We start from the raw sequence: 23204 nt of genomic DNA, 5'->3' as shown, positions 1-23204 counted from the left end.
TGTAAAACACATTTAAAGCCCTTAACGGTTTTTCATGTTTTTTATTACAATTTGTAGATTATTTTTCTATTTTATGGGTTATAAGGTTATTAATTAAAAATAATCGAGCTATGACAAATTTATTGTGTGTCTTTACATTTAGAGAACATAGATCGCATAGATCGAGTATAAAAAAGCGGTTGATGATGGTTTTTTTTTCTCCATGCTTTTTCTCGGAAACTGTATGAAACATGAGGTATAATGTTTGTCTAAATAATTTGCTAAATGTACAGACCTCGCGGCTATAAATTACTAGTACCACTAGCCGTCTAGGACAATTCCTCGGGGTTTGAAGTCCGTTTATACACAGCCATGGAATACGTATCGCTCATCAGTCACGAACTTGATTATCCACTTCAATGACAATACGTATTGCTATAAGTTTCATTCGATACTAAACAACATGGGTTTAGGTATAAGCTTCATAACATTCTTTTTACTTATTAGAGAATTCAAGGCAAAATGATCTGGCCATGTAATGGAGAGATGCGATTTTTTTTATTATTATAATAATAGAGAATTCTTGGGCTTGAAAAGCGTATATATTTTCTTTCTTTCCTTTTATCGAGAAGCAGTTTTATAAATATAGCGGATAAACATTTTGCCGAGAATAATCGATAATATCAAAGTTAGCATTTACTAACAATTCTCTCATTGCCATAAGCATTGCATAACGATTTCAAGTCAACTTTAACATCGCTGTTCCTTTTTCTTTTTTCTTTACAAACTTTGCCGCAAAACGCAGTGTATACATATACAATATATATTATATATAAATTCCCGAAACCGGAAGAACTTCAACAGCGATATGATATCATTTGCACTTCGTAAAATTATAATTCAATAAGTTTATAACTACGTATTAAGAGGAAGTTCGATATTTTTTTCTTCTTTTTTTTTTTGCTTCGTTTAAGATCCAGTCAATTTTCAGTCCTGACGATGTGTAAAAGACGCTGTTCGACGAAAAAATAAACGCGTTCATTTATGAAATCTAATTATTATCACGAGTATAGACGCGCGATTATGGTCACCGTGGTTGTGCGCACAACAAATTATTCTTTATATCGTGCGTATCTTGTAACAATACTGGTACTAACTATACATTTTACTAGTGATAGACGCGATTTTAGATTCAATGAAATCAACAATTTCGTTTAAGAAACAAGAAAGGTACACTTGGAAAATTGCAAAAATTTTAACGGGAGAAAAACATTAGGAAAATATTCGTAACCCGTAACAAGTAATCGAATCGTGTAATTTCATCGACCTTAACTTTAATGTATGCTTTTCCTGTCGAGAATAGCTAAAATCTCGTATCGAGAATAGCTTCAAGACACATCAGATCTTTTTGTTTCCCGTTAAATAGAAATTTCACAATCTTTTCTTTCTTTTACTAATGCTAAGAATAAAACAAATATTAAATATGCGATATATATATATCAGTCTTATAAACAATAAACTTTTGGAAACGTATTTTGGCAAATACATAATAATCATTGCAAAAAGTGGTAACTATACTTTGCTAATATTTTTCCCACTTTAGCTTTTCTCCAGCTCATCAATATAAAAAATACATAACGAATTATAAATATCTATTATGCGTTCACTTGAATTTGTTCATTCTTCTATTTCTGGAGAATCGTGTGTGGTCTTTTTTTTTTAATTGTTTAACTTGTTCCGTATTTGCTGCTTTCGAACGTTCCACGTCTGAAGAACGAACTAAATTCCAGCAACGATTGCTTATCTATGTTGCTTAAGTTGCCGTTGTACTTGTAGAGAGGTTCACAGTGCGGTAATTCTGAGCAGACTTGAATCAACCGTCGTAAATATTCCTCTAGTCGTTTTCTACGTTGCCGTGCCACAACTTCATACCTTGGAAAAACTTGTCGAGGTGGGAAGCGTATTGCCGCTACCTGTATATAATTGAAGTATATAAAACTATCAAAAAATTGATAAAAGTTCCTTCTTCTCATATTTCTAATATTTTTAGTCTTTTGCAAACGGCTATGATACAAATAATAAGAATGTAAAAGGACTATAATTAAATTCGTGAGAAATAAGATTTTTGGATATTAAAATTAATTGTGTAGCGGCACTCGACAGCAAACTATGACCGGACGACGATAGAGCAGTGGTTAGTGCCGTTGGTTACGAACGTTCGGGACCCCGGTTCAAATCCCGGCACCCGTAGTTCGATTTTTCTTCCATGATTCTTAACTGAGAAGGCAACCCGGAACGGAAGACACAAAATCATCCTATACGGGACCTAGCCATCTCTGCCTATACAGCAGCACCACCTGTCATGACTACTATATCACACCTCAATTGTAATAGTTTTGATGACCATAGGTATTATATTTGTGGCGGCACTCAAAAGCAACTATCACAGGACGACGGCAGCGCAATGGTTAGCGCCTTTGCTTACGAACATTCGGGACCCGGGTTTTCAAATCCCGGCGCCCATAGTGCGATTTTTCTTTGTACGATTCTTAAATGAGAAGAAAAAGCAGCAGTACCTCCCAGCGCGCAATCTACACCAGCAGTAGCACTGTCACCCACAACTATCATACCTCAAATTGGTGATCCCGACGTGATCGACAGCGAGAAGGGGTGACCGTGATAGCGCTACCGAGACTTCATCACTGCGAATCTAAAACTGCGGAAACTGGATCTACCGCTACGACGTACTCGAAACGGCCTTTCCGTCTTCAGCGAACCTCGACGCCTCACCTCTGATCGACGCAAGCAGGTGACAGGATACGAGACGATGACCGAGCCAGGAGTGATGCAGCCAACGCAAAGTCCATGGGTATATTATCTCTGCACGTCATACTAAAGAAGAACGGAGGCCTACGACCGTACGCTAAAACGCCCGCACCGTACCGACAGGTCCACCGCCACACGAAGACTTTGCGCAACATCTGCACAGGTTTGACAACAAGCGGCCGACACCTTACCCTGCATCGAAACGACACATCCGCAGATGCCGAATTCTCTCAACCGCACATGGAAACAACGGCCGAGATCATACGACCATATGCACAACACAAAGAAGAAACGTTATCATTGATAAGGGGTTACTGTGGCGGCACTCGATAGCAACTATCGTCGAACGACGACAGCGCAATGGTTAGCGCGTTTGGTTACGGACGTTCGGGACCCGGGTTTTCAAATCCCGGCGCCCGTAGTGCAATTTTTCTTTCCACGATTCTTAAATGACAAGAAAAAGCGGCAGTACCTCCCAGCAATCTACACCAGCAGTAGTACTATCACCCATAACTATTACACCTTACTACTATATACCTTATATATATATACATATACACCTATATATACCTTATACTATATTACTATTTGAAGAAGAGCAGCAAAGTACAAAGGGAAACCCATGGAATTAAAAAAGGAACTAGTAAACGAGTGCATAAAGGAAAGAGAGAGAACTGGGGAAATGGCCAAGACGGGAAGAGCCTAAAAGCCCAAAAGTTGCCATAGTTTTTAAGGACAGAATAATTCAAGGAGTGCAATATAATAGAGTGGATAAGAAGGGAGGTAGATATATAAGAAGCGAAATAGATAAAAGAGATGTAAAACCGAAACCTCGTCTAAAGCTGAAAGGCACGGACTAAGCAATAATAAATAAAAATATATTACTATTTGTTATTTGAGAAAAAAATTTTGAGAAAATTTTATCAATTATAATTATTTAATGTTAACAAATTTGAAATATACAGAAAATTAATAAAACGAATAAAAAAATCCTACTTACCTTGCTACCATAATTTTGTCTCATAGAAATATACAATTCTCGAAATCTTCTGTATCTACGTAAAAGCGTCCAGCTATCGTCCTGCGCTACGACGCGTACCTCGTATTCGTAGTGACTGGACGTGCCAGCTCCGCGTATCACGTAGGAAGGTATACTAACGATCATGTTAATCACATTGTCGTAGTCGGCGTCGTTTGCTATCAAAGATGGCAAAGACCTCGTGATTGTCAGGGTATATGGACTACTCAAACGATCACCTCGATTTTGACTCTAAAACAAAGGCCAGATATAACAAATGATCTTCATACTTTCATTATTGGAAGATATTTTTTAGTTGTCTTCCAATTTATATTACATCATGCATATTATAAATTACCGTTAAATATACTGTTGAATATCCTCTTCCCGCTGATATTCGAGGCACTACCGATTCTGACAAGTTCTCCTCGCCATTGATATTAGGCCTGTGGTTCCTGAGAATTGGGGATCGCACTGTGGCCACGGCCAGCAACGTGCCTGAGCTAGTCGTGGACTCTACATCACGGCACGACATTGTTTCTACTGTTTGTGCAGGATCATTCGCATCACCAACTGCCAATCTATCATCACATTGTGATTGTTGCTTGAGATTTTTTCGTTCGTCTTCTAAAAGCGATACTTCTAATTCAATTTGCTGCTTTTGAAGATCTTGTAAGATCGCAATTTGTCTATTCAGATCTTCTTTCGAGGGTGTGCTGGCCTCTAGGCACCTCATCACCATCATTCGTTGACGAGCGATTCTTTGGTTCAATCGTTTCATCGCTGGATTCTGCTGCACAGGTGACTCCAGCGAATCTTCAGGAATATCCTCCTCCGTAATAGAATTCGTTGGAGACTTTGATTCTGTTTTCTCACTGTTAACACTGCCATTGCACTTTCCTGACTTGATGATTGTATCTATCGAGGACTTTCTATTTAAGTTCAACAAACTTCTGCTTTCTACTTCACACAATTTAGCTCTATCATTCTCTAAGTGGACTTCAGGGGAAGATTTCTGGTGCTTGTTAGGTTCTCTTTGTTTATCACTTGGTAATGTCTGAGATTCTTTTGTTTCCGAATTTTCAAACAGAATTCTAGGTTCAGGCGAGTCAGCCGCAGCTGTATGAAAAGTATCTGCTGTGTCTATAGAACTTGGAATATTTTGTGGCAGTAGACTCAAGGCAGAAGCTATCTGAAGTTTTCTATTGCATCCCTGCAACGATTCAATATCTCCATTGTGAAGAATTTCATCGCCGCTCAAGGAACAATCACCTGGTGAAGCAGGCAACGCACGCTTCAAGTTTAATGAAAGACTTTGTTTTCTTCTCAGGATCTCTTGTAACTGCTCCTGGCTCCGCTTCGCCAGCAACAACTTCTTCTCTGTGTTTCCTTCTTCTTGAAACTAGAAACATATGTATTTAATATTTAATGAGAATAAGAAAAGTAAGTTAGCTTCTAGTTATAAACAGTATCCTAACCTCGAGATTAAACATATGTTTTTGCCTTTTAGCTATCTCCATCAGCTCCTCTTCCATCTTGTCTACCTTGCTCTGGTGCTCATTGAGGGATTTCACCTTGTTCTGTAGCTCAGTTTCCAATACAGCCAATTCTTTCTTCTGGAAGGTAGATTTTTAAAGTTGGATTTTATTTTTTGATTCTTTTATAATGTTCTCTTGATTATAGAAACTAGCTAATTCTTGTTTTTGATTTTTCTATGAACCATATTTTTCTTATTAAATTCATATATACAAAGTTTAATGATATAAAAGTAGATGAAACATGTTTCCATATATGTTTAATTTTTTTAGCTGTGTTCATAAAGATACGAATTTGCATAAATATGCACAGTCTAGTGGTTAAGTAAATAAAAGACTAAATCATAATTAAAGAGATGTAGTTCACAAAAACATGAAGTCCTTGCTTAAAAAAAGAGTTATGGCTTGACCTAGTTCCTAGAATTAATCCAGTCATTAAGATTATAGTTAAACTTGAGAAAGGATGGTTTTAGAATCACTTACATGATGATTAACAAGCTCTCTCACCGCGTCAACGCATTTATCATCGTTCAAACTCGACCAGGATTCTGGCAAGCTGCCATCGCTACCAGCACCGTCGTCCGTCTGAAATGGTAAATTTTTTTTCTGAACTAAAAAACTGTGAACCTTCGTTTCTATGTTAATACTTCATTAGAGTATTATTAAGAAAGGAATAAAGAGATAATTAACAAAGCAATAATAAAAAAAGAAAAATAAATAAAGACAAGATGCAGGGTCATATATGTTACATGCAATTACATTTTTAAAAATTTATTTTTTCTCCCGTTTATTTCAATAGTTCGTGCCATCAAAATACTGTACTGACTATATGTGCTGCATGTTATACCGATTTTTTCTTTTCTGTCTAGACTCTTACCTTCTCCCACCATTGATGAAATCTTTGAGCGCGCTCGTGATTGCTCATGAACTCTTGAAACTGACGATGCTTGGACTGCAATGTCGTGCGTAGAGAGGCAACTTCCCTACATAAATTTTCTACCTAGTACCACACACACACAGATATCGATGCATTAACAAAAAAGATAACTGAAAAAAATATAGTTTAGATGCGAGTTCCATTCTTTTTCTTCCTTTCCTTTTATTTAATTCCCATTAATTTCATTTTTTATTATATATTTATATATATATATAAATATATATATATAAATTGTACGTTTAAACGAAAAATAAATTTTTAAACTTACATTTGAAGTGATAATAACGAAAAATGATAGTTTTACAAGTCATCCATGTACACAGATACTCTGCTATCGGTTACGAGAGAAGAATGATGTAGAATGGATAAAAATAAAAACAAAAGCATGCCATCTGTTTATGCATCAATGATAATACGGGGCTACGTGACGTTATTGCAGTTCATACGAGATTTATTGAAAGATCCAAGTAAATATTGAATGAAAAAGAACAAAAATTAATGGTAAAAGAAGAAGAAAACAGAAACGATGAGATAATCGCGATAAATACATTACCTTATAAAATTCGGTTAGTTAGGTCTTTAAATCCCACATCAGTATTGGACAAAATGTACGTGCGGACGTACCCCAACAAAATTATTAACAAGATACACTGGGTTTGTTAATCGGTAGTGTTAATTCTTTCGACTGTGTATACATATAATACTTAATAGAATATACAGGGTGGTTGGTAACTGGTGGTACAAGCGGAAAGGGGGTGATTCTACGCGAAAAAAGAAGTCGAAAATATAGAATAAAAATTTTTTTTTTATTTTTTTTTTTTTTTTAATTTTTCCATCGAGACAACGATCTACAGTGAGATCCGTTACAACGAGACGTGATAAAGTGCACGTGTACCGAGCGAAAATTCAAAGTCGATTTTCTCGAAAACAAAGCCTCGAACGAAAAATTTTTATTCTATATTTTCGACTTCTTTTTTCGTGTAGAATCACCCCCTTTCCGCTTGTACCACCATGTACCAACCACCCTGTATATGAAAGATAGAATACAGACAGTAGAAGTGTGCGTGCAAAATATCATATCGTGGAAGATCGAAGGCCAATTTTTGTAAGAAAAATTTATTAATCAACAGTATTCGTATATATATATATTATATATATGTATGTATATAATAAACAGTTCTTTTTTCCTTTCTCGCATAACAAACCCATATATACAGACGTTTCTACAAAAGACAAGCCCAGATATGTACATAACAGTTTGTTTTCTTTTACTTTGTTCATTGTAACAATCGTCTACAAGATACTTAACGTATAACATTCCACGGAATGCCATATTTGTCCGGCAAAATCTTGTCAACACTGGCACTTTTATGGTATTCAAACAGCTTATCGTCATTTAAGCTTCTCTATCTAATTTTCGCCATTAAAAAAATAAGCGTTAAGATTATAGTCTGCGGGATATTAGGCGCGATTCGTATTAAAAACCCGTAATAGAATCTACGTAAAGGCAGACAAGTATTATACAAAAAGAATAGGAAACATTTCTTTTATACATTAAAAAAATGATTGAATTATATAATATCGGACAAATATTGTCCCGTTAACAATGTAATTGTACATTAGTTACATTATATTACAATTCAGGAGAAAATCCTGATATAGACGCCGATCGTTGAGTTGAAGCACCTTAAGCTTTTTTTTTAATAAATTTCTACATCTACAGTTAAACTAAAGTGAAAAAATGTGATCATCGTCAATGTTGATGATATAGCTCATTCTTTCTACATCTGAACACCATTTGATATTCAAGTACACTTGTGAACACTTGATGAAGAACATAAACGTGATTTAACGAGAACGTGTTACCTAATACTATTACACACATTTTCTGGGGTCACATGTTTAACGGGCAAATGTGCGAGTTGATGATGATGTTGCCAGACAAGCAAATAAGAACACAGAGAGCAATAAGGACGAGGAAAAATTGATAGATGATCGAGATTACGTTCGGATCTGGAGACGGCGAATCCGAGTCACTTACTTGCGTCATTTCGTCCCGTCGCTCTTGCTCCAGGATGTGACGTCTCGTGCGTAACTCGCGTTGTCGAGATTCCAGAGCCGCTATGGCGTCAGCCCATTCTTTCCATTGGGCACCCCATTCGCGTTCCAATTCGCGCTGCGCTCCTTCTAGAGCCTCTCTTCTCGCGGCCCATCTCTCTTCTCGTTCTTCCTGCTCCCTCTGTGCAAATTAAAATGAAAAATTTTTATTATTTATTTTAGCTCAAAGCTTTCGATTAACATTCCATTTGCACTAATTTAAATATCTTTATATGTAGGATATTAATAATAATATAACTAGAGTACTAGAAATAATATTCTATGATTATTAAATTATTAATTATAGTAATAAACTATAATGGATTTAATTGGCATAAAAACTAATATCGTATAAAGTTAATTAGTTAATTCACGAACCTTGAAGTCTTCTTTTTCTTTGATAAGGGCTGCTTTTTGTTGTTCCAGTTCTTCAAGCGTTCGGAGATCTTCGCTCGAATTTAAAAGGTTATCGCTAGAGGACGAAGCATGCAAATCCGAGACACTCCAGCTCAAGAGAGACAATCTTGAAAGATTGACGACCGTGGATTGTAAATTACCGTTACTCGTTCCACCTTCCTTTCTTAGTTTCGCCGCTTCAGCTGGATCGTTATATCGGAACATATTGTTCCGGCCAAGAAGAATAATACAGCCTTGTGACAGCCGCGTTGGCTTATCGACTTGTGCTGTGTTGATCCAGCAGTGAGGAGAAAGGGGATGAAGAGTTGCAACCCCACTATCTAACTCCACCACACAGTGTTCTGGCTCGACATCCGCACCAGTCAATACAATATCCTATTTATTAAGTAGCACATATTATATAATTCATAAAATATGTGTATATATATTTCCGTAGTTTAACTAGTATTCAGATTCAACAAATCTTAATTTTTATTGGGATAAATAAATGAAATGATTACCTGTGTGGTTGGTGCTTCTTCCGTTCCCACTAACGTTCTACCCTCTTTCAGATGATAAAGTGTAACACCAGTGCTAAGAAGGTCATCATCGATACCCACTAAATGCGGCATCTCTGAATCTAGAACTACGCCAACACCGCTTTTTCGAAGACCTAACGCTTTCTGCTCTTGGAGAATCTGCTGCGTTTCTCGCCACTTTTCCGTCCATTCTTCCGTCAATACTTTCTCTTGCTCCTGTTTCTCATGAATCTGAGCTAACAATACTTGCGGTGGCCTTTCAACGCTCTGCAATGAACAGGTAAGATTTCACTTTTTAATCGAATTTTTTCTTAATTGGTAAAGGAGAAAGTGTATATCTTTTTTAGGACTTACCATATCCTTCCCAATAAGAGACTTCAATTTTTGTATCTCTTCTCTGAGTTCCCTGATCAATTTCACGTTCGGATCTTCGTTAATAGTGGGTTTATTAATAATATTTTTCGCTCGGTTAGCGTACCTGAGCGTACTGAGGGTCTCGCCGTAATTACAATCTGCCGGACTAATAGTGGCTATCATGATTGTCTTCGAGTTACCTCCAAGCGAGTCCTTTAACAACCATGTCAATACACTATCTCGATAGGGTATAAAGATACCTCGCTTAGAAGTGGAAGACCCTTCGCCTGCGGCACTAACTTCAGAGAGCGCTGATATCACGGAACCTAATGTTACCAGTGATTTATTAATGTGCGCGCCCTCTTTTAATCGTTGGCCTGATGCACCTGTTGCATTTGCACGTTCACTAAACAAACGTAGATAAACAAATGTGAACTCAACTTCTGCTTACATCTACCTTACATTTATCTTAGATATCTATATTTCTTAATGATTTTAAGAATGTGAGCAAAAGGTTCAAAGTACATTATGCAGAGATTTGTAAGAGAATTACTCAAGATATTACCAAGTGTTGCCATTTTAAAAATGTGATTTAATAGTAAAAATACGATAAATTTTTATAATAATGGAATGGAACTCAACTAGCTATCTTGCGGATAAACATTTCCTTGTTTTCAAAGGAAACCTTGACTTCAATGTTGGTATTCCTTTATTCGATAAGATCTCTTCACAAGATATTCTTTAATTCGTTATTACATTTATACATTCTATAAACAAGGCTTCTCCTATTGCAATAGAAATAATTTTTATGAAATCTCCAGTCGTTTATCAAGTTTCAATTACAATAGGAAGTAAAAGAAAAAAAAGTATTAAAAACTCAGTAATGTTTTGTACGAACTTTCTGCTCACATCTCGCGTGTTAGTCCGATGATTCCAAAAACAAAAATTATCCAAGACACATGTCTCGATACCTTCCGGCTAAGTCAACAAGGTGCACTTTTGAAACTGTCTCCGACGGCATATTGCCTTCTGATAGTCCAGCTTGAACGAACGTGATAGTAAAAATTGCGTGACTCCTGCTGCTCACGTCGTTCATATTTGTACTTGCCGTAGTCCTATGCGTATTACCTCGCACCATGCACTCCTACAAGCGCGGGAACAACTCTTTATTTTAAAACTACCTCTCCCACAAGTGTGTTGTGAGTGCGGAACGAGCAGAAAGAGAGAACGGGTTCATTTACCTGAATATCTGAGTAATCATAGACGAGGTGGCTTGATAGGTCTTGGACATAAGGCCCTCTTTTGGGATGTTCCCGCACTCGGAGAGAATGAGACTGCGACTGGTCCAGTCTCAATAGATCCCTTACTCTTTCATTATGTATCTCTAAAAATGACACTTCTGTTCTGTAAGACGCTCCGCTTTCTTTGCCAGCTGCCATTCTGGCAAACAGCGTCTTACAAATCCGTGGGATCAATCCTTGAGCCTCCTGAAATTGAAAATGATAAAATTATTAGATGTTAAAGGTAAGGATTCTTTTCTAGGTAAAGAAATACAGTACAAGGCGAAGAAAAATCATAGAAATCAACTGGCCAGTGAAAGTACGAAACAATGTTTCGCAATAACGTAATGGGTTTCTGCATTGATGATAAGTGAACTACGTGATCGAGCGATCTAGAAGCATCGGAGCGTATTAAATTCATTAAAAGTATGGTAACTTTTGTATCTCTACGATTTTTTCCTCTGTGGATAAAATTTTATGAAAAATGGACTAAATGCTTAAAACAATTAGAGAATTACATTTAATAATAATTTTACGGAATTATTCAAATATCAAACTAATATTAGGGAATTATCCAGATATCAAACTAAGTTTGCAGAATTACTCAAATATTACACTAAATCCAGGATGTCCGAATATCAAACATAAAGATAAAATTTACTGAGCAAAATGGAATATTGTAGAAGATCAAAGAAGAGTAATCTTTTATAAAGGGATAAAGGTGACATGATCATGCTGGCAAACTAAATGATTAAAATATTACCGGTGTACCCATCATGGTAAAGGTCTTTCCAGACCCTGTTTGGCCGTAGGCGAAGACGCAGGCATTGTAGCCCTCGAAGGCACTTTCTATTACGTCTGTACCCAGATCATAAAACACCTAAAATAGAAAAAGGATCAGCTATCTGTTTTTGATATGATAGTAACTAACAAGCATCAACGTTTATGATAAATGAAAATCTTATCGAATTCAAAAATAGCACCAGACACGCCTTATGTGTACTTAACTGTACACATTGATAGGGGAATTTTGATAGTGAATTACTTAAAAGAGTTTTAACGGGTCACCAGAGGAATCAAGATGGTCGATAAGTATTAAACAAATACATGTGTTTTGATTAATTCTACAAATGATAAAAGCGAAATATTTTTTTTTATTTACACGATGTATCATTATTTATTACACACGCGATAAAAGACAAGTCAGACTTATCATTTATCACGGTGACAAAATAATTTGTAATTATATAGACATGATCCTTAAAATTTTGAAAAATGTGAAGTCTTTAATTAGAATCTATTCTCTTACGACAATGGTTGCTATACCGGTGCACGCATGCCGGTCTTCTATTTTAATTCTGATCGTGGCTCACCGTCAAAACATTGCCCAATGTGGGATATTGCCCGATGCGAATCAATCGACGGCGATAATTTTTTATTCAGAACAAAATTAATTTCAAAGAGAACGAGCTTATTTAATTAAAAATAATTTAATTCTCATTACAAATGAAATAAAAGATTACTTAACATATTGCTCATAATAATTAATGGCTCGTATATTCAAATGAACACACATAATTAAGAAAAGGTATTTCCTCTGTTTCTAATGCATCGTTGGATTCAATGATCTATTTAATCTGTATCGTACGTATTATTAATTTCGAATTGATAGATTGATACGCTTTGAAAAAACCAAGTAATATATACCTCTTCCTGCGATGCATAGTTGTCATCGCTTGCGTCGCAGGACCAGTAAGAATGATCAAATGTAAAGTCCTTATATTTCTCGCGGTCGATTTCCCTGCAACTACCGGGTGTCTGAAAATAACAATAAAATAATAAAGTCAGTAATTGTTCCATTTTATAAAAAGAAATGTCTTTATCGATTCAGATCCATTGGACCAAATCCATTGGATCCTTCATTAACAAACGAAAACTCCTTTTATTGATCGACCTGTATGCATCATAGACTTCCCTTTAAGATTAAAATATAAAGTTCAAGGCACAGTTTCTGTACCTCGTCTGTGGTTCAATGACCTTAATGTTTAGTCATTTCATTGAAAAAGATAAGTCAAATAAATTCTTCAAAGTTCCCAACAATTTCTGAAGATAAAGATTTTCACGTGTGAACTATTTCTTTAATATTGGATTTAACATTGCATTATAATTGATTGGTCATATTAAAGAAAAGGAATATTGGATAGATTGACACGGGTCAAAAGCCTGTACAATGATTGATACCGAAGAAGCGCATCATTCACAAGTGGCTGGCAAACAGCAAGCTGTTATATCACGTGCATTCGTAAGACTGCATCCCACATAACTATAATCGTATCCTATCAAGGGGCACTCCGCACATTATGCAACACAAAGCGAGTGGCAAGCAATTAAAAAAATAAAACTCTTATGTTTGTCCATCATGAAACCTGCAATAGACAAAAAAAGTGCTAAAGGTGAGGAGTCATTATCGTTCTAGGATCGTGATCAACGCGCTCGATGCCTTAAGAAATTTGAAGTTAGTCCTTGAGGAAACGTTAAAACGTTTGAATCATCACGTTCGACTTGTTGAGGTCATCGATTTCGTCGCACTTTGTGAATTCATTGTTCTTTGTTTCAGTGTTTTAGATAGGAAATCAAATTAGAAATAACTTTTAGACTTTACAATGTTATTATAAATTATAAAATGTAACATTATAAAATATATGTACTTTATATTATATTTTAACTAAAGGAAGATTATATAGAAAATAAACCGTGATCTTTTATTGGATAAAATACAATCAATATGTCAGCCATTGTTCAAAAATCTAGTACAAGATAAAGTATCTAGCACGATATTTCACTAAAATAATAATAATAATAATTTTCCTCAAAATAATTGTGGTATTTTCGTAATCTATTTGTTAAAATGAATCGGCTGATATATATAATGTTTTAAATTCGTGAAACGTGGATTCGCTAGCATATTTAAAATTATTCTTATAAACAAGAATTTCATTTGTTTAACTGTTTGTTTCAATTAACAACATACATATACCTATAGCCAACAGCGTTACGCGTGCCATAAAATGCGTCATGATCGCCATAATGTTGCATGCGCTAGATTTTCATAAACCTGTCTTGTCACATTATCACTGATAAAACGGGAAATCTGTTTTATGATAATTAACATGAGATAAAGGTAAGCGGTAGTCATAAATTACGTAAAAGTTATTTCCTTTTGTAACAAGGTACAGGAGTGATCCTGGAGCGATAAAAGGAATTGTACGAAAATATAAAACTCGTATTTTTAACATTGAGTCATTCCAGAGAGAAAAAGGAATCAGAAACTAAAGATTCATGACTAGGTGGATAGTTAGGCGTTTATGGAAAACTTAAAAGTGTAAAATGCATATAATACACGTAAAAGTTAATGGACAAAATAAATCTTTGCGTAGGTTTCATTTCTTCATGTTTGTATTCATATTAGTATAAATTTGCACAAACATTTACGACCTACTCATAACAAGTGAACAAAATAGAAATTTCTATTAATATCGTACACGAACCAAATTTACCCCAAAGCATTAATGAGGACGATATAATTAGCTCTAAGACCTATATATTGGTCATACAGAGACGAACAAAAGTTCACTTACGCGCAACGTCTGTTAACTCTATATAGAAATATATATCAAACTTTAATTTTAAATATTATATGATACTGCATACACAAAAATTATTATAATTACAATATTTTGATAGAAACAAAAATCAAATTTTCATCCCGATGAAAGTTAATATTAATTTTGTCAAAAAACACATTACATATTTTCAGTAATTCCAAAAACCTATAATTTGTGATTTTGATAGATTTGGTAGCTGTTAATTCTTAATCGCGATATAATTGGTTAGTTTTGTGGTTAGTGTCGTGGGACGGAAACCGAGTGGTCCGGGATTGGTCCAACAACGATTTTCGCACTTTCTCCGATCAGATGACGTGCCGTTCGCTATCTTGCTCTCACTAGCTAGGCCAAAGATTTCGCTCGGCAAGCGTGGATATCAATGATGTAATGTTAGAATAACAAATAGTCTCCGTATGGTAAAAAAGATTCTGTACGTCTACGAACAATATATGTCGCGGTCATTGTGACGTTAATGGGTCAATAGCCGAGGTTCGGTCGACCAGAAATTATGACACGATTCGAGCACCGAGTGTTTTAACGGCGTGGCGGTCAACGGTAGTTCGGGACGCAAAAAAAATCGCTCTACAGTCTAGAAATCTTTTTAGAAAGTTCGCCCGTGCGATCATTAAGGACGAACTGCATAAGGATTGGCTTAAGGAACTGCAACAGGAGTCGCTTGTTGCGGATTATACATGGAAACTGCATAAGAACGTACATAACATACAATGCTGGAACTTGTAAAATGACCAACTTTTCAATTTCTTATAGAAATTCTGTAAAGTTACAACATTATATTTCTGGAGTATAAACAAATTTCATACTTTAGTCATTTGTAGTCCTAATCTGGTGTGTTAACCTTAGTGCAATCTTTATTTTAATAAGAAAAAGAATTTGTGTCGTTTTAAGAAAACTTTAGCATAAAATTAAGAATCAGACTTCAGACATTTTTTGAAGAATGAACCACGAATAGTTGAAAATAATTTGAAGATCGCAGCAAGGTTAACCTTAATAAGAGATACGTAAAATTTTTTACAACTAATTGTTTTAAATGCTAGGAAATACCTTTGTGTTAAAAATCCTTGTTTTTCGGCCATCCATTTGCACAATCATTTTCGCGTTCATGGCCAACTCCCTGGAATACAAATTTGACAGATTCACATCTCTATTCATAGAACTGAGCACTTGATATTTTCATTAATGTTCCTACAAATAATATAACGCGAAAAGAAAAAAAAGATAGTCGATAGGGAAAAACATTTGGATAACAATAACATTAGAGGGAATGACAGCAGGTGGCAGAATCTTGTCGCCCAGTCGTCAGTCGCACCGTGGGTCGATCGAAACCATATGATTGATCGTCCCATGGAACACGTTACGTTCGAAGGTCGAACGTTCGCGAATTGTATCGCAAAAACATCTTTTGTGAGGACTTTGTCTAAATCATAAATAGCAGGCCTTGACTCGCTACTTGGTCAATTGTAAAAACTGGGATCTTAAAAACAGGCATTGAATAAAATTCATGACGAAGAATGTATCTGTACTAGAGAATGTACAGCTCGTATATCAAACACATAACAATGAAAACACATAAAACACACGTTAAACACAGGTTATCACTAGTTGCACGCACCTTTTATTAAAGGGACGAACCCGCACTGCTACCTTCACTGAAGCCATGACTACAACAAACGAATGGACTTTGTCAAAGGATGTTGGTGTTGCGCGGTATATCTTGTCACTTTTGAGTTTTCTCAACTCGCGTTACGCGAACGTGAAGTATTTCGCGGTACTGTATAGACAAGACGTCGTCGACGGTTGTTGCCGTACTACGAAACGTCTTCGTCGTCGTCGAACCTCGCACGCAATGAGCAACATCATCCTCAACACGGTCTCCACAGGCGGACGACTGGCTAGCAAGCCGCTGTTAAGCCGAGACAAAAAGTTGCGTTCCTGCGCATGCGCGTACACATTGGGGATCCCTAATTTCAAGTGAACCGCACATTTGCTCGTTATTCGTAACGGCGCGGATGGAAAAATGCAGGCGGAAACGTAAACAGAAAAGAGACAGAAGAGGAAAAGAGGACAAGATAATACGAAGAAAGATAAAGAGAATCAGAAATACGAAACTGTAGAGAAAGAAAGGGAGACGGTCTAACAGGTTTTATATTTCCCTTCTATGGAATGTGACGTCAGTATGGGATCGGTATGGTAGAAGCCAGTGGTGGAGAGTGAACGGAGAAGGCGAGCCACCCACGCAGCAAATAGAGAGAGCTAAATCAAACGCTTTTGCGGTTTCTTTAAGCGCGTAACGGCGGTTATACAGAGAATTCATGTCGTTTTATTATCCAGCTGGAGATTACACATCATCGGTGGGCACAGATTCAGGACAAGAGTAGGATACTGTAGGCACCTGCCCACTGCCCACGATTGTAAATAGTAAATATGCCATAGGCGGCGCTAGTGTTCCTTAGAAATACTTCAACGTATGTGTATATTATTGTATATAATATATTCATAGCAGTGACGCGTAGGCTCTGAGATTTTGCCTCGTTAATTGACTGTTTCTATTCCCACCGGTTCCTCGAACTACCCAAGTAGCTTTGTGTTACGTATCTATATAGCTCTGTGTATTGAAGATGTTTTCTTTAAGATTATTGAATGATTATTGTTGATACGTGTTCTAACGAACTATTGTTCTGATAAAAACAAATGTGTTGGACCAATTAAATCCTAACTGTATGTGTATAGTTTCTTAAGGTGTTTCATTCATCACAACATGCATTACTGTAACCATAGTTTATATCTTATGTAATAGTCTATCGACGTTAGGACCTCGAAACTTCATGTTATGTATTTGTATCTCACTCTTGTTCATTGAACAAAAGGGATACAGTAATGTTTTTCTAATTAACCATAGAATGGTTTATTTGGCCATTAAATTTCTCAGTCTCGTTTCAAGATACGAACACCTAACGTGCTAACACATTAGTATACATAACACTTCCATTTATAAATATTAAGACACTTCTAAATTATTGCAAATATACATATGAAGTATACTTCAAATGAACGTCCTTAATCTAATTTGAATATTTAAACTTATCTCAGATAACTATATACGGTTAGCAGATATTAATAAAAACAATAATTAATATTAATTTGTATACATAAAAAAGCATTAATTGAAATTTTGAAATTTTGAAATTGAAATTTGAATGAAAATTGATTCTGCAGAAACATCTAACTTTATTTAGACTTATTCACTACAAGTTAACGGTCAACGGACTTTTCGAAACTTGGCACAACTTTGTAAAAGGAAAAATCGTTTTGTTTCCGAGCGAGTGAGAGAGTATTCATCGCATGTTGACCTGCAGTGTCGATTTAACTACCTGTCTGAAAACGGGTCCAACAACTCTCTCGCAGAGCGTAATTTGTCTCGTGCAGAATCACCGATCTGCAACAGCCGTGCCGGTGTAAACAAATTTCCTTTTTCCCTTCTCGTTGCGATCCTATCCTAGTCATAGTTGTCCACCATTCTAAATTTCTTTAAAATTCTAAATTCTAAATAAAAAGCCTGTTGCTTTCCTAAATGCATATAAGTAGCTAAATCATTGATAGTTTTTGGTGGTCGCGTGTAAACGAACTATTTATTGTTAACGGCATACGTGATTCTATAAATACATTTTATTCCTAGACTGTACAATGCGCGTGTAATTACACACACAAATCAAACTAATTTTTTAAGGAATTTTAATTTATTAGACGAAAGCTTCAAACTTATACACCTTTTATATTTATATACTTATATAGTTATATATGTACTTATGTTAAGTAATCTACATTAAGGGTAAGTGTTTAAAATAATTTTTTTCTAGAAAATGTTAGAAGTTGTATTAAAGATTTTAAGGTCATATTTAACGATGGGTACAATTGAATTCTCTTGTGGTAATTATAAGACCGGCACTTGATATCAAGGAACGTGGTCTGATCATAAAATGGGGGCCTTGAAAAGACGAGTTATAGTTATATGATATGCTCTGTGCATAATGATTCATAGCCGATTGGACTGACGTAACCGTGCCTATGTACATGTTACGGGACTACTGACTGCTACAGAAAAACGTGTCAATCCTCTGATACTGTTTAGGCAAAGACACTTCCCGTGAAGCCAAGTATGGTGTCATACGGTCGTCACTTGTCCATTCTTGCTCGTCTCGTATCATTGTTATTCATACAATTCGATATCATTTAAGAATGACAAAAAATGTACGTAGATAAATTCAGAACGATATATCGGAGAATTTACCGTTGTTCCATGTATTGCAAGGGTGATTAATAAAAATCTGTTATCACTATGTTACAACGCCAACAGCATTCTAGAAGATTAGTCTGTAATTCTACAATATACTTAATAAGTACAACATACTTAAATGTACACTTAGTTACAACCGTAATGTAATCGAGTCTCACAAGAAACATATGCATCGATTTTGGAATATTGAACGAATTCGTTTGAGTATATATTTCATTGATACATTTTTAGAATTTGTATTACTCATACTTACTTTTGTATAAACTTTAGTCGAATCTAAGAAAAGCCACGTTGCCATTCATAACGTTTAAACTGAGAACTAAAAATATTCATAGAGAATTCTAGTGAATTTCAATATTTGGTGTTATGTAACGAGTAAGATTGCATCATCATTTTGACCATTGTCTATTTTACCATTTTTGTTATTTTCTTAGTTTTTAATTGGAAAACTGTACTGTATCATTTTTATTTATTGTTATAACTTAGACCTTTGTGATTTATACATCTTATTCTATCTATATCTATCTATCTATTCTATCTATATTATCATAACCTAGACTCTATGGTATTTTATGTTAATCTTTATATACTATATAAACCATATTAAACATATTAGTACAGACGAGATACAGACATGACATATAATATTTGTTCGTGTCCCATGTTTTGGAGCTCATCCGACCCATTTTCATTTTTGTGTTACATGTCACGTATGACGTTACCAATTCAATATAGTAGCGATTTTAATTAAAACTAAAGTCTACAATGAAATTACAAATAAAATATAGAAAGAATAGTTATGGTATAATCGCAAACGAACTATAAAATATTGCACTTGGATACACTTCTGCCTCAGAAAATCGTAATATAATTTATGGATAAGTCAAACAGACAAATTACGCCCAATAAAAAGAGAAATAGATCAACTAAAACTTGCTTCTGTGGATAAATATCGATCAAGTATTATACTTTCACAAATATACTAATATTAAGGTTTACATCTTCCAATGTCCCACGGTGTCCTATGGTGTTGTTATTAGCTTATTCGTTGCCTTGTACGTGTGTATGTGTGTGTGTAAACAAAAAATTGTGTATTGTTACATATATGTAATGGCTCCGGCTGAAGGTATCACTTTTCAAACAGTAATATTCGGAAATAATAATACTTATATCGCTTTTTAAGTAATAATATTTAGGAAACATTATTCCAATTACGTCATAAATTAATACTACCTAGCAATAAGATATCTATATAACTATGAAATCTTGTATTTTACTATAATACAATATATAGTTTATTAGTAAGAATCGAATAAATTACGTAGAGTTCAAAATTTTGTTCATGAATTATGGAATTTTATGTGAAAATAAGAATCGGAAGAATGCAGTATCAGAATACTAATAGAACATAATACGTACCTGAGTCGTTTGCGCCCTGGTGGCAAAGATAGGAATTAAAAATTGAATTCATATCATTTCGCACGTTGTCATATTGAAAAGTGGAAACAACTGCAGAGATATCGTCATAAATGTGGAAAATTTAGCATACATCGATATGTTATTGCTTTAAAATGGCGAGAATCTTCTTTATTCATTATATTAATTTGTTTCATTTTATATTTATATCAATTTGTTGTTTTTCGACGTGGGTAGACAGTTATTAATTTTTAATCAAAGCCATTTACGTCAAAAAGCATAAATCACGTATCATTGGTGTTACATCTGGTGACTCTACATAAATCAGAATCCATCCCTCGGTCAAGACGGCCACTACCTGTGCAAATTAGTCGGACCGTAATAATCCTAAGGAACTGCCATAAAACTAAGCATTTTTATTTTACCGTTAAGGTCCTTAACTGTTATAAAATATTTTCAAGTCGAGACGTTCCTTATGGTTATTATTCAGTCAGGTAGAAAATGGAAAGGTCGGGCTTTTCTCATGTTCAATGGCCATTTCCACCCGCGAACGACCGTTACTGGGATGACCAACACCTTTCAATAGTTTTCCTCTGCGACAGTGTCACGTCGGTTATTGTTTCGATAGCTGTGGCATGCAGGACGTTTCGTCGTCACCGAACTTCACTGGTTTTTCATCTGTTGACCGTTAATATCTTGATTAGCTTTTCATACTTAGATCAGTCACCATCTTTTGATTGGTTTTTCATTCACTGATCAGTCATCAATTTTAACTTACTATTTACATGTCGCTGAGAATGCATCTATACGCACCACGCGTAACTATTTACATCTAAGAAGTTGTTGGAATAAAGTGCATATTTTAATTTGTTAACTAAGTGTTATCATCAGTTCAGCTACCTCTATTATCCTAATCGAAATAGGGGATCGACCAATTCGTGGCGTCAATTATCAAATCGCAACGGGAATTTACAACTCTCGTTGGCGCGCTTCTTCGCGATCGTGTCTCTCCGCGAATGGTCGAACAATTAGAATTCTTTTTTTTTTATTTATTTATCTATATTTTACAATTTGTCCAGTAGGACATTTGGTAAAATATTATAGCTTAGTGGTATAATAATATAACATGTGGATGGCTACCCCCAGTGGGATAACATCTTCGAATTTGATTGATTTATTTCTTTAGTGTGGTGATTGTTTGTTTGTTAGGTTATGTCCTTAATAATAAAAATGAAATTCTTTTCTGTTTTACTCCCTTCGATCATTTTCCTTTTCTTCTTTCCTCTTGATAATTCCCTTCTTATCTCGATTTTACTTTCTTTTTCATTTTCTCTCCTTTCTTCCCTTTTCTTGTATATATCGAACTATAAATTAACGAAATCTGGTTCGATAATCCATCGATTTTATGGTAATAATAATTTTGCGATGTTCTATTTTAAATTTTGTTCACCTGAGTTACAGTTAGCTCACACGTGTTTATTTTCTAATCTAAAGTATTATTTTTTTCACTTCGGACATAATGTCAAACTATTGTAAACATATCCTTTCCTCGACAATTCTTGTTTGTGTACGATCGACTTGTCGACGAGCCTTCCCCCACTCCTTGCCAACCGAACTTGACCGGGGGGTCATCTGCTGACGAAAATCGGAGTGGATAGACGGGCTTTGTGTATACATATTGTATTACTTCGCGACAGGTGTCCTTTTCCTACTACATCACCTAACTCACTTTCTTGTTAACTTCATTCAATTAAGGTACGTTGTTACCTCCGGTGACTCTCTACGGTCGAGGCGTCCACCAGCTGTGCACATATAATTAAGCGGGTCGCAAAAATCCTAATAAACGGTCATAAAACAAGGTTTCTGGATTTACCGTTAAGGACTGTAAGCGGCTTAAAACATCTTCGATTCAAAAGGTTCCTTATGGTTATTGCTCTATCAGGTAAAAATAAGGGAAACGTGGGTTTTCTCATGTTTCCCAGGATTCCACCGGGGCGATCACCACCAAGAGTTTTCATTTGCAACAGCATTGTCACCGGACTTCGCTTGAGCTACAACTACATTACTGAAAATTCTCAATGCGAGAATTGATTGTAAATTTTAATAAATAAATAAAAAAAAAGCTACAACTACAGAACAGTCAACATCTCGGACTTCTTCTCTTATACCTTACGCAACAGGGTAATATCTTCTGTATATAGTTCTTGGAAATATATATTATAACCTGTTTAGCACAGTGTTATACTCACTCAACCATCCCTATTATCCTAACAGAAATCAGAGGATCGATCTATTTGTGACGTCAATTATTCGAATCGTAACCGTTGACGCGCTTCCTCGCTATTGCGTCTCTTCGCGACTGGTCGAACAAACATACATTTTCGTACCTTATACGTAAGGTATTCAATTATTTGTTATAATCTATTATAATCTATTGTTAGATTATCTTTTTTTCTTCAATCAGTCTTTTAGTTGCTACATTTGCTGGTAGCATGTACAATGAGCTTCCAAAAGCAATTTAACCTCAATTATTGCATTACTTTGATATAATTTGTTCTTTTTATACATTTGTTTTAATATTTTAGTCTTCTTTTGTGCAAATTATGATTATTTGATTTCGAGGAAAGCTTCGAAAAATTAGAGGGACACATTTCGATTGATACGTATATGTCAGCCCACCACTATATTGGGTAAAACACGTCTTCTTTATTAGTGTTGCGAAAGATTAATTACGGGTTGAATTAGAATTGCGGAAAAGTTTCGCGGCTTTTTATTAGCGAAAGACTGGTTACGGTTTGATTTAGTGGCGAGAGATTGGTTACGGTTTGAATTAAAGTTGTGAAACAATGA

The 23204-nt window shown here is 35.4% G+C and overlaps 1 protein-coding gene and 1 long non-coding RNA gene across 3 annotated transcripts; one reads left to right on the top strand and one right to left on the bottom strand.

Moving 5' to 3' along the window:
* Nucleotides 1-103: 103 nt before the first annotated feature.
* Nucleotides 104-16560, bottom strand: LOC126871911 (kinesin-like protein Klp98A). 2 transcript variants are annotated; one of them, XM_050631257.1, is made up of 16 exons: nucleotides 16257-16560; nucleotides 15689-15758; nucleotides 12669-12779; nucleotides 11725-11841; nucleotides 10923-11168; nucleotides 10653-10825; nucleotides 9682-10087; nucleotides 9310-9594; nucleotides 8771-9184; nucleotides 8337-8534; nucleotides 6236-6358; nucleotides 5842-5943; nucleotides 5302-5439; nucleotides 4182-5225; nucleotides 3806-4075; nucleotides 104-1952 (listed from the first exon to the last, which is right to left on the bottom strand). In XM_050631257.1, the coding sequence occupies exons 1-16, from the start codon at nucleotides 16301-16303 to the stop codon at nucleotides 1707-1709; spliced, it is 3990 nt and encodes a 1329-aa protein (XP_050487214.1). In that variant the 5' UTR covers nucleotides 16304-16560; the 3' UTR covers nucleotides 104-1706. The 2 variants fall into 2 exon arrangements, with proteins under 2 accessions (XP_050487214.1, XP_050487216.1); XM_050631259.1 differs by lacking the exon at nucleotides 6236-6358.
* On the top strand, nucleotides 5805-6431 carry LOC126871913 (uncharacterized). The gene is made up of 2 exons (XR_007691782.1): nucleotides 5805-5951; nucleotides 6228-6431. It is a non-coding gene; the product is annotated as an uncharacterized LOC126871913 (long non-coding RNA).
* Nucleotides 16561-23204: the final 6644 nt, after the last annotated feature.

Source organism: Bombus huntii, chromosome 12 (genome assembly GCF_024542735.1).
Source record: "Bombus huntii isolate Logan2020A chromosome 12, iyBomHunt1.1, whole genome shotgun sequence".
NCBI classification, from domain to species: Eukaryota; Metazoa; Arthropoda; class Insecta; order Hymenoptera; family Apidae; genus Bombus; species Bombus huntii.
This window is presented reverse-complemented; position numbering and strand designations above follow the sequence as displayed.